Source organism: Coturnix japonica, chromosome 4, assembly GCF_054131305.1.
Source record: "Coturnix japonica strain WE chromosome 4, WE-NBRP24, whole genome shotgun sequence".
Taxonomy (NCBI): Eukaryota; Metazoa; Chordata; class Aves; order Galliformes; family Phasianidae; genus Coturnix; species Coturnix japonica.
This window is the reverse complement of record NC_140666.1, coordinates 33,742,337-33,752,987: the sequence shown is the minus strand read 5'-3', so window position 1 is coordinate 33,752,987 and position 10,651 is coordinate 33,742,337. Positions and strand designations below refer to the sequence as shown.

Sequence of the window (10,651 nt, the reverse complement as noted above, 5' to 3'; positions counted from 1 at the left end):
CCTTGAGAAGCGAGCAGTTAACTAAACGGAAGGACCACGCTGTACCAGCGGGGCGGCGGCAGGACCGGGACCCCTCGGAACGCAGCGAGCGCGAACCCCTCGGCGCTGCCCCCGCTGGCGGGAAGCCCTGGATAGCGGCTCCGCCCCCGCGTCCCCCAGCCGTGCCCGCTAATTGGCTGCCGGCCCCGGGCCGCGCCGCGCTGCGGCTTTGTCCGAGTGAAGTTGCGCGGGGCTGCGGCCGGAGCCGGCGCCGCCTGCGCTTAGTGCGCCGCCCAGGGAGGGAGGGGCGTGCCCGGAGACGCCGCCGAGCTCGGGTCCGCCGGCGGCACATGGAGAGCGGCTGAGCAGCGAGAAGGGAGGAGGCGCGGGAGCGCAGGCGGCGGTGGCGGCTCGTCCCTGGATGTCCCGGCACGGTGTGTATGGGAAAGTTTCTACTGTGCTGTCGATGTTGGGCTGGTTGTGAGAGGCGGCTGGAAGGAGCAGATGTGCGCGGGGTTTGAGGTACCGGAGGAAGTTTGAGTAATTGCTTCTTAACTCGCTGGGAGAAATGAATTGCAGAAACTTACAAACGCGGCAGGCTGGCAGCAAAATGCACTTTATATTCCTTTTTGCATTGGCGGTTGCGTCTCTCGATAAAGCTGTGCTGGGCAAAAACCTGAAGTACCGGATTTACGAGGAGCAGCGGGTCGGCTCGGTCATTGCCAGGCTGGCGGAGGACGTGGCCGATGTTCTGTCGAAAATCCCCAACCCCGCCTCGGTCCGCTTCCGAGCCATGCAGAGGGGGAACTCCCCGCTGCTCGTCGTCCGCGAGGATAACGGGGAGATCAGCATCGGCGCTAAGATCGACCGGGAACAACTCTGCCAGAAAAACTTGAACTGCTCCATCGAGTTCGACGTGATCACTCTGCCCACCGAGCATCTGCAGCTCTTCCATGTGGAAGTGGAGGTGCTGGACATCAACGACAACTCCCCCCAGTTTTCCAGGGCTCTCATCCCCATCGAAATATCGGAGAGCGCGGCGGTGGGCACCCGCATCCCCCTGGATAGTGCTTTTGACCCAGATGTGGGGGACAACTCCCTGCACACTTACTCCCTTTCCGACAATGATTTTTTCAGCATTGAGGTGAGGACGAGGACTGATGGTGCCAAGTATGCAGAGCTTATCGTGGTGAGGGAGCTGGACCGGGAGCTGAAGTCGAGTTATGAGCTCCAGCTCACTGCATCCGATAAGGGGGTGCCGCAGAGGTCTGGGTCATCCCTCCTGAAAATCAGCATTTCGGACTCCAACGACAACAGCCCTGCTTTTGAGCAGCAGTCCTATATAATTCAACTCCTGGAAAACTCCCCAATTGGGACTTTGCTTATAGACCTCAATGCGACCGACCCAGATGAGGGCGCTAATGGGAAGGTCGTGTACTCCTTTAGCAGTCATGTGTCTCCTAAAATTATGGAGACTTTCAGGATAGATTCAGAAAAAGGACATCTGACCCTCCTGAAGCAAGTGGACTATGAAATTACCAAGTCCTATGAAATTGATGCTCAGGCTCAAGACATGGGACCAAATTCTATTCCAGCCCACTGCAAAATTATAATTAAAATTGTGGATGTGAATGATAACAGGCCTGAAATTAGCTTAAATTTGATGTCCCCAGAAAAAGAAGAAACAGCTTACATTTCTGAGGGGTCCCCCTTGGACACATTTGTTGCCCTGGTCAGGGTGCAGGACAAAGACTCGGGTGTAAATGGAGAAGTAGTTTGCAAGCTTCATGGTCATGGCCACTTTAAACTGCAAAAGACTTATGAAAATAACTATTTAATCTTGACTAATGCCAGTCTAGATAGAGAAAAGAGATCTGAATACAGCTTGACTGTAATAGCAGAGGACAAGGGAACGCCAAGTCTCTCCACAGTAAAACACTTTACTGTCCAAATCAGTGATGAAAATGACAACCCACCCCGCTTCCAGACAAACAGATACGAAGTAGTTATCTTAGAAAATAACTCTCCGGGAGCATATATCACATCTGTCACGGCCACAGACCCAGATCTTGGGGACAATGGGCAAGTGACCTACACTATACTGGAGACCTCTGTTTCAGGAAGTTCTATAACCACCTATGTGACCATTGATCCCTCCAATGGGGCAATCTATGCCTTGAGAACTTTTGACCATGAAGAGGTAAATCAGATTGCCTTTATGGTACAAGCTAGGGATGGAGGGAGCCAGCAACTTGTTAGTAACACTACAGTTGTGCTAACCATCATTGATGAAAATGACAATGCTCCTGTCATTGTGGGCCCAGCACTGCGCAACAGTACAGCGGAAATCTCAATCCCTAAAGATGCTGGGATTGGCTTTCTTGTCACGAGGATAAGGGCTACAGATAGAGACTCTGGTATGAACTCTGAACTTAGCTGCTCCATAGCAGCTGACAAGGAAAACAGCATCTTTGTGATGGATCCCAAAACTTGTGATATCTCCATCAACGCAAGTGTAGAATCGGTTCCAACTAAGCACTGGGAGTTTTATGTCATAGTCCAGGATAAAGGCAGTCCTCAGCTTAGTACTAAAGCACTTCTGAAATGTACAGTTTTTGAGTATGTTTATTCATTTTCAAGCACAGAAGCTACTTTGGTAAGCCAGCCCTCTCTGGATGTCTCGATGATAACCATTATATCCTTAGGATCAATATGTGCCGTGTTGCTGGTCATCATGGTTATCTTTGCTACGAGATGTAATCGAGAGAAAAAGGACACCAGGTCCTACAACTGCCGTGTGGCAGAATCGACCTACCAGCACCACCCAAAGCGACCCTCCAGACAGATCCACAAAGGGGACATCACATTGGTGCCAACAGTTAATGGCACGCTACCCATCCGATCTCACCACAGAGCTTCCCCGTCCTCATCCCCGACCCTGGAAAGAGGACAGATGAGCAGTCGGCAGAGCCATCACAGCCACCAATCATTGAACAGCCTGGTGACAATCTCCTCCAACCATGTGCCTGAGAACTTCTCACTGGAGCTCACCCACGCAACTCCAGCTGTTGAGGTAAGGTCCTCACCTCGCTTTGCACTCACAGGTCCTCTTGGGAGTTTGGGGGTACTTTTCATGCAACAGGCAGATAGATCTAAGTTCCATGCTTTACAGATTTCCCTTTAAATGTTACAGCTCTGCAGCTTTACTCCAGTAGAAACTGGATCCATTACCACAGGGTTACATCTGTTATTAATAGTGTTGGTTCTTCCCTGTAAGGCTGAAACAATGCAGTGTAACATGCACAGGAATCTGCTCTGGTTTATGAAGCTTCCTCCTTCCTTGCCTTTCCTTTCCCTCCTTGGCTGTTTTAGAAAGAGTCCAGAAGAACAGAGGAAATTTATTAACAGGAATAGAAAACTGCAAGTTTAAACACACAGTTTAGGTACATGTATTCTAAGGCAATATGTGCCTGAGACATGCACACAGTGTCCTAAACTTTGGTACCACACATTTCACTTTTTCCTGCAGCTTTGGTGTGATGGCCTTAAATGACTGCTACCTCATTATACCTAGTGATTTATGACTGTGGAATGGCAAAGGGGTGTCTCTAATCTATTAAAGCAAAGCAAAATGCAACCTCTGTTTAATTAGTTGTTTTACTTGTCAATGAATTCTGAGGCTAACAAACAGCAGTTCATTTCCTCATTCTGAAATGTCTTCAGTTATTTTCTGTGGCAGACTCTACACTAATAGTCAGTTGTACTGCATTGTGTATGTATAGGAATTTGGTATAATTAAACTTGAAAAAAAAATGCTTGAAGTGAATTAGTAGTTTTAGAACTAGGAGTCTGAGCATTTATTTCAAGGAATCATTCCTTTCACCTTCTCTTTAGCAGGTTTCTCAACTTCTCTCGATGCTTCACCAGGGCCAGTATCAACCAAGGCCAAGTTTTCGAGGAAACAAATACTCCAGAAGCTATAGGTAAGGATCTGAATTATTGTGCTGTATGTATATCAAACAATATACTATTGGTTTTTTTAATCCAAGTGGTACATGAGATAATTTGATTCCACCATTATCACAATTCTCTTTACAGATATGCCCTTCAAGATATGGATAAATTCAGCTTGAAAGACAGTGGCCGGGGTGATAGCGAAGCTGGAGACAGCGATTATGATTTGGGTAGAGAGTCTCCAATTGACAGACTTCTTGGGGAAGGATTCAGTGACCTTTTCCTTACAGATGGGAGAATTCCTGCAGGTATGAGCACAATGGAAACTGAACGGTTTATTTACAGTGCTGCCTAGCTGTCACTTTGATAAAGCTACTACTGAGAAAGCAAAAATTCTTTAGCTTTCAAGTCTTATATTTTCTTCTGTCTTCTCTGCCTCATGATAAATACTGAGCTGGAGCATTCCCATATCTAGGCAAATGAAAACTCAGATGCAACTGAAAAATCTGCCCAGAGCAACTCATACTTTTTTCTTTTATTTGCATCATCTTGAGCTGGCTCCAAATTCCCCAACAAAAAGCATCAACTTCTCTACGTCCTTAGACTTCTAATGACTGGGTGGATGTTTGTTTTTAAAGCCAGGCAGTTGTGGTTTGTTAAAAATACACAGAACTATAATTTAGGGGATACATTTTCCACAGTGGGTTTGAACCATAGGATACAAACTTGCACAGTTCAGAAGTGAATTGTGAACTTGGTCAAGTTGGTCGACAGAAGAAAGGGAAGTATTTTTCCTAGTGAAAAAATGGGTTCAGGCAGCAATGGAAGCATCTTAATGTGTGCCAGATCTAAGTCTTGCAGTCCTGACTTATAGGAGGAGAAGCTTAAGACAAACAGCTCAGGTAGAGGAGAGAAAATTTAGAAAAAGATGAGTGAAAGCAAGCTAAATACATGCTTGTATATGAAGTACCATTTGTGAATTTCTGCCCAGTTTTCAGGAAGATATAGGAAATCACACTGCATACAGACATAAGATTTTTAAAAATACTTTGATAATTACATAGCCACTGTTTGTACCCTTGATCTTGTACCCATTTCAGTTCATATTTAGTTATCTTTGTCCAGCTGTCAGGGCTGGATAACTTCAGTGTGGTTGAAGCTTACATCAAGACTGATTAATAAAGTCATTCTATGAACAAGGGAACATTGCTTTGTAGGTTGGTGCAGCATGTGTTCCTTCTTGCAGTTACCCCCAGACATTGCCTAGAGCTGGAGCAGAGGAGCTGCAGTGTTGTAGCTTCTTCCTTCTGCTGCCATAGAAAACAACAGTGGGCTTATCTCTGCTCATGACAAGGGTTTGGAAGCAGGTTTTGTATCACTGGTCCAGACATTCAGCTGTCTCCTCAACATAGTCTTTGGTACCCAGTATTTCAAAACCAGAGGCCTTTAGAATGGACTATTTTCCCAGAATCTTCAATCAAAATCTCATGTTCTAATGCCTTTTTCGTTCTAATCTCCCCCTTTCCTATTACTTATTCCCCTGACATCCAGCATGAGGCATGTCTCCCCCTCTCCTATGGTTAGCAAAGTAGGGAGGGATCTGCTACAGCTCTCAGTTGCCAGGGGAACTTGAAGTGCGGTGGTGTTTGCACTGGCGTCCGGCCTGCTGCTGCCAAGGCATAGCTGTCCCCTTCCTGCTAGGGGGTTGAGGGCTGCCAGCAGAGTAGACAGGAGTGGCGACACTCTAGGCTATCTGAAATACTGCTATGCATCTTCAGCTCCTGCAATTCTCTCTCTAAACAGGAAGCCTAAGGGCAGGGTTTCCAAAAGTCCCTGGCCTTCCCCTAACACTAATTGAATTCAGAGTAAGGAAGGCTCCTGCTGCGTACAGATGCAACTCAGTTTAGCTGCAAAGTAGTGCATTTAATCTCAGCTAGATGCCCATTTACCACAATGTTTAGTATTAGTCTATCAGATAAGTATGCTCAACTTATTCAGATGAGGTGTGGACTGTTCTGAGTCCCCTGTTACAATCCAAACAAAACAAAACAAACAAACAAACAAACAAAACAGAAAAAAAAAAAAAAAAAAGGAAGGAAGGAAAAGAAAACTTCCTGGAGGTTTCCTGCTCTCCGTTTTGAAAGGTTTCTGCATTGTAAGTCTGGACACAGGCAAAATGCTGAGAGAAAGCCCTTGCAATCTGTTCTTTTAAGGTGGAACTGGAGAGGAATGAAGCTTTCGAAACTTCAAAAATGTCAAGATCAGAAAGTTTGGTAACTGCCCTCAAAAAACTTCTTTCTTTCTTTCTCTCACTTTTTATCTTCAGTTTTAAGCTCCAGTTTTTCTTTTTTACTTTATTGGTGATCTAAGGGCAGACTGTGATATCATTCATTTTTCTCAGAGTATCTTTTGATCTTCTGCTCACAATGTCTGTATTTATAATTATTTTAGCAAAACTAAACATGATCAGTAGCAAACCTCACAATGAGGTAATCATAGAATCGTGAAGTTTTGAAAAGACCTCTAAGACCATCTTAGACCATCTTGTCCAACTGTCTGCCTACCACCTATATTCCCCATTAGATCATGTCCCTAAGTACTACATCTGTCCTCTTCTTAAACACCTCAAGGGATGGTGACTCCACCACCTCCCTGGGCAGCCTGTTCTTATGCCTGACCACTCGTATTGAGAAAAATTTTTTCCTAATATACAACCTGAACTTCCCCTAGTGCATCTTGAGGCCATTCCCTCTCATCCTAATACTATTACCCGGGAAATGAAGCCAACCCCCACCTTGCCACAACTTCCTTTTAGGAAAGTGGAGACAGCTGTAAGGTCTCCCCTGAGCCTCCTCCAGACCGAACAATCCCAGTTCCTTCAGCTGCTCCTGGGGCCATCCCAGAGTGCAGTACTTGAGGCACAGCCACACCACAGCTGAGTACAGGGGCCAATCACCTCCCTAATCCTCCTGGCAATGCTATTTCTGATGCAAGCCAGGATGCCATTGGCCTTCTTGGCCATTGCTAATAAAATGCCAAACTGTTGAGAGTCTCCCATTAATTTACAGGAGTATTCTTAATTAGGGGAGTAATTTTGACCTTCTGGGATAAGTTGAGAGCTAGTCCAGGCACAACGGATCACTGAGATATCTTTACTTTCTAATTCTTTGGCATTTCCTGTTAAGGCAGCACAAGTATGTTTTTCATGCATGGGAACAAAGCACTCTAAGGCATTGCAGTTTCTCATACCAAGATGTCAACCACTGATATTTTCTAGGTTTTTTTTCATTATTTGCAGTTGGAAGCTTGCTGATCAGTAGGCCATTTGCAATACCTTGTGCAATATCCAGCCTGCAGCCTGAACCCATGTTCTTGAAGAAATTGATGCTCCCTTGTGTGAGGAGCAGAGAAAGTTTGTACTTGAAGGAATGGGAAGGGCACTAGCAAAGCAAACAATATGATAGGCTGTGTAAGGCATAGAGATAAATAACGCTGACAGTTTAACAGTAGCACTTTATCAATCATGGGTATGTTCAAAGCTGAAATACACTACTCAGTTCTGCTCACACTGCTGCAAAAAGAACTTTTGATAAAGTGTGTGGATCCAGAGCCAAATGGGGAGCATGATGAGAAAATGAGGAAAATCTACAGGGCATGACTGAAGACATTTAGTTTCAGAAGTGTTCAGTATTTCCTCCATCTTTAATGTATAAATGGAGAAAGAAAAAGAAATTACATCCTGCCTGGGATAATCTAACCAGTAGTCCATGGGGGATTTGGGGAAAATTCTCCTACAGTCCGGATATGCATAATGTGAAGGCTGGCATTGCTAAAAACTTTCTTTGAAGTATGTTGCTCAGATTCAAGTTAGTGGCCTCTGCAATGCTTGGGCTTTTCCTGAAGGACCCAGACAAGTACACAGACAGTGCCCAGCCCGTTCTGAGGCTTTCTGTCACGAAGAGTCAGTTCCTTTTGGAGAGGCAAATTTGACCTCTCCCCCGGCACATCCCTCCTTGCAGGCCTGTCATGTAGGTCTTTACCTGTTTCTGCTTCCAGGGACCTTTCCCAGGTCTCCTCAGTGTTGATGGTCTACTCTTGCAGTGACTGTCAGTGGGCTAATCACTGACCTTACTGCATAGCTTCTGTATGACACACTACTAAAGTCTAGCAGTGAAAGAGGGAGTTTTCAACTCTTCAACTCTTGCTGGCTTGAATGCCCGTCTTGTAGGTTAATGCCACCCTTGTGTCTACGCTGTGCCGGCGTAACACAGGAACTGGAACTACAGAGCTGCAGATACTATTTAGAGTAACTCTTGTCTGTATAAACCCTGATGTCACGCTGGATACAGATTAAAACCTAAATATTCTGTTCCTGGATTAAAATTTAAATGATTCAATTAATAAGGTCAGATGTTAGTGGATCACCTGGTGTTCAACATACACCCCATTGCAAGGTCAAAAGGAAATAATTTAATGGAGAATCCTCTTCATGGTTTTGTTGTTCTGTATTTCCTCTGTCTGTTAATTCTCCTGTTATTACTCTGATGGGCTCCTTTAGTTGCATGTGAAAGACTTGAGTAAAACAACTAAAAGCTTGAAGGTAGAAACACCTTCATTTTATTTCTCTATTTATGTAAAAGCACTTCACAAAGGGAATGAATGTCTTTTAAGTCACAAGACCTAGTTATCTCCATGGGGTTTATGTTTATCTGCCATCTTAGTTAACATATTTTATCACTTTATCACTTTCTTACCAGTTCTGTGCTTATTCTTGAGTTTTGAGACCTTTTAGGAATGGGAGTGCATTTAAATCCAGGCCATTTGCAGTTGTTGACTTCATGCGTACAGCAAGGGAATCCAAACACCAGGCTGGAATATCTTTGATCCTGGAGATGTTTAGCCTTTGTCTTCCCTGGGTGTTAGATATTCACTCTCACCTTTTCTCTTGCAGCAATGAGGCTGTGCACGGAGGAATGCAGGGTTCTAGGCCACTCTGACCAGTGCTGGATGCCACCGTTGCCATCTCCCTCATCCGATTACAGAAGTAACATGTTCATCCCTGGAGAGGAGTTTCAATCACCACAGCAGCAGCTGCAGCAGCAGCAGCAGGGCCTCGAGGAAGATCCACAGCCTGCTGACACCAGTGAAAAGAAGAAGAGCTTTTCAACGTTTGGCAAAGACTGTCAGGGTGAGGAGGAATCAGGAGACACTTGTACCTCCTCTCTTCTTTCTGAAATGAGCAGCGTCTTCCAGCGCCTGCTGCCTCCCTCGCTAGATGCCTACACAGAATGCAATGAGATGGATCGCTTGAATTCGTTGGAGCGCAGGAAGGGACATTTGCCTGCCAAGGCTGTGAATTATCCACAGGGAGTGGCTGCCTGGGCAGCCAGCACGCATTTCCAAAATCCAGCCAACAATGGGCCAACTCTGGGGACTCACTCGAGTGCACAGCCTTCCTCTAAATGGCTGCCAGCCATGGAGGAAATCCCAGAGAATTATGAAGAAGATGATTTTGACAATGTACTGAATCACCTCAGTGACGGTAAACATGAACTCATGGATGCCAGCGAGCTGGTGGCAGAAATTAACAAGCTGCTGCAAGATGTCCGGCAGAACTAAATGTTTCAAAAGGCTATTTTTCCATGTTTATGGAAAACTGGAAAGAAAGGAAAAAAAAAAAAAAAGAAAAAAAAGAACAAAAACCAGACTGAGGAGAACTGGCATTGCCAATGAGTTGCATTTATCATAAATGTGTCTGTGTATGTTGAATATTAAAATACTGTATTTTCATATGTACACAATGCAAGTGTGATTATCTGTATTTTAAAAATACATTTGTACCTTATATTTATGTGTAATTTAACAAATAAATTTTATTTTTCTACACCCACAGCAAGCATGTTTTCCTAAATGTATATAGATGGTACCATCCTTGTCAAACATCCACCGTTCTTGCCATGCAGGCATGTAAATAACAAAACAAGGGCAGTCACTGCTTTCCATTATTATTTCTTTCAAGTCTCAAATGTTACAAATCCAAATCACTGAAAGCTTATCCAAGCGTTAGTTTTAATAACTGATCCAACACCTTGTTGCAATGTTTCTTTCTTATAATAAAGAGCTGTCAACTCCCACAAAGCCTAAAATGTCCTTTTTTAAAAATTTATTTTGATATTTGGTTAAAAGTCATTTTTTTCCCATTTAATTAATAGGTTATTGCAGACTTGGGCCTTCTGGTTACAAATAATTATTTCCTCAAGTGGAGAAATCATAGAATTAATTGATAGAGCTTTCAATTTTCTCTTAAAAAAAACACCACAAAACAGGAATAAACAAAAACATTCATTTGTTCTGCCACTGTTATGCTGCAAAGCCAGTTGAAGTGAATGCTGTATACTTGAAAGACAGCAATCAAATTAGATTTGCTGATCTCAGGCTGAATTCTTACCCCATGTAAATAAAAAAGTTGCAATTGCCTTCTTAGTGACACCACAATAAAATGAATGTTGCATCTCTCAGGAAAACTATTATTTTACATAGCAATTGTAGCTATATTTTGTGTCTGTTTTGTGTCTATTTTGTATGTGTCAAATTATATAGAAGTACTTTAACTCCATAGAATAGAGCTGCTTTGCTGTCTTAATCAGTTCCAACACACAGGGTTTGTCCCTTTATTGAAGGAAGCTCAATGAAAACTGAGTAATTTATACCTCTGTGC

General features: G+C 44.1%; 1 protein-coding gene across 2 annotated transcripts; it reads left to right on the top strand.

Annotated features, from left to right (window-relative positions):
• Nucleotides 1-327: 327 nt before the first annotated feature.
• On the top strand, nucleotides 328-10,071 carry PCDH18 (protocadherin 18). 2 transcript variants are annotated; one of them, XM_015861052.3, is made up of 4 exons: nucleotides 328-3,052; nucleotides 3,877-3,962; nucleotides 4,078-4,241; nucleotides 8,885-10,071. In XM_015861052.3, the coding sequence occupies exons 1-4, from the start codon at nucleotides 548-550 to the stop codon at nucleotides 9,550-9,552; spliced, it is 3,423 nt and encodes a 1,140-aa protein (XP_015716538.1). In that variant the 5' UTR covers nucleotides 328-547; the 3' UTR covers nucleotides 9,553-10,071. The 2 variants fall into 2 exon arrangements, with proteins under 2 accessions (XP_015716538.1, XP_015716536.1); XM_015861050.3 differs by having other exon boundaries at nucleotides 3,874-3,962.
• The last annotated feature ends 580 nt before the right edge of the window (nucleotides 10,072-10,651 follow it).

Bases quoted from the DNA above. Each gene is read 5' to 3' on its own strand.
- PCDH18 (XM_015861050.3), top strand. From the start codon at position 548: ATGAATTGCAGAAACTTACAAACGCGGCAGGCTGGCAGCAAAATGCAC. The intron at 3,963-4,077 runs GTAAGGATCTGA...TTCTCTTTACAG, and splicing joins AAATACTCCAGAAGCTATAG to ATATGCCCTTCAAGATATGG. The intron at 4,242-8,884 runs GTATGAGCACAA...TTTCTCTTGCAG, and splicing joins AGATGGGAGAATTCCTGCAG to CAATGAGGCTGTGCACGGAG.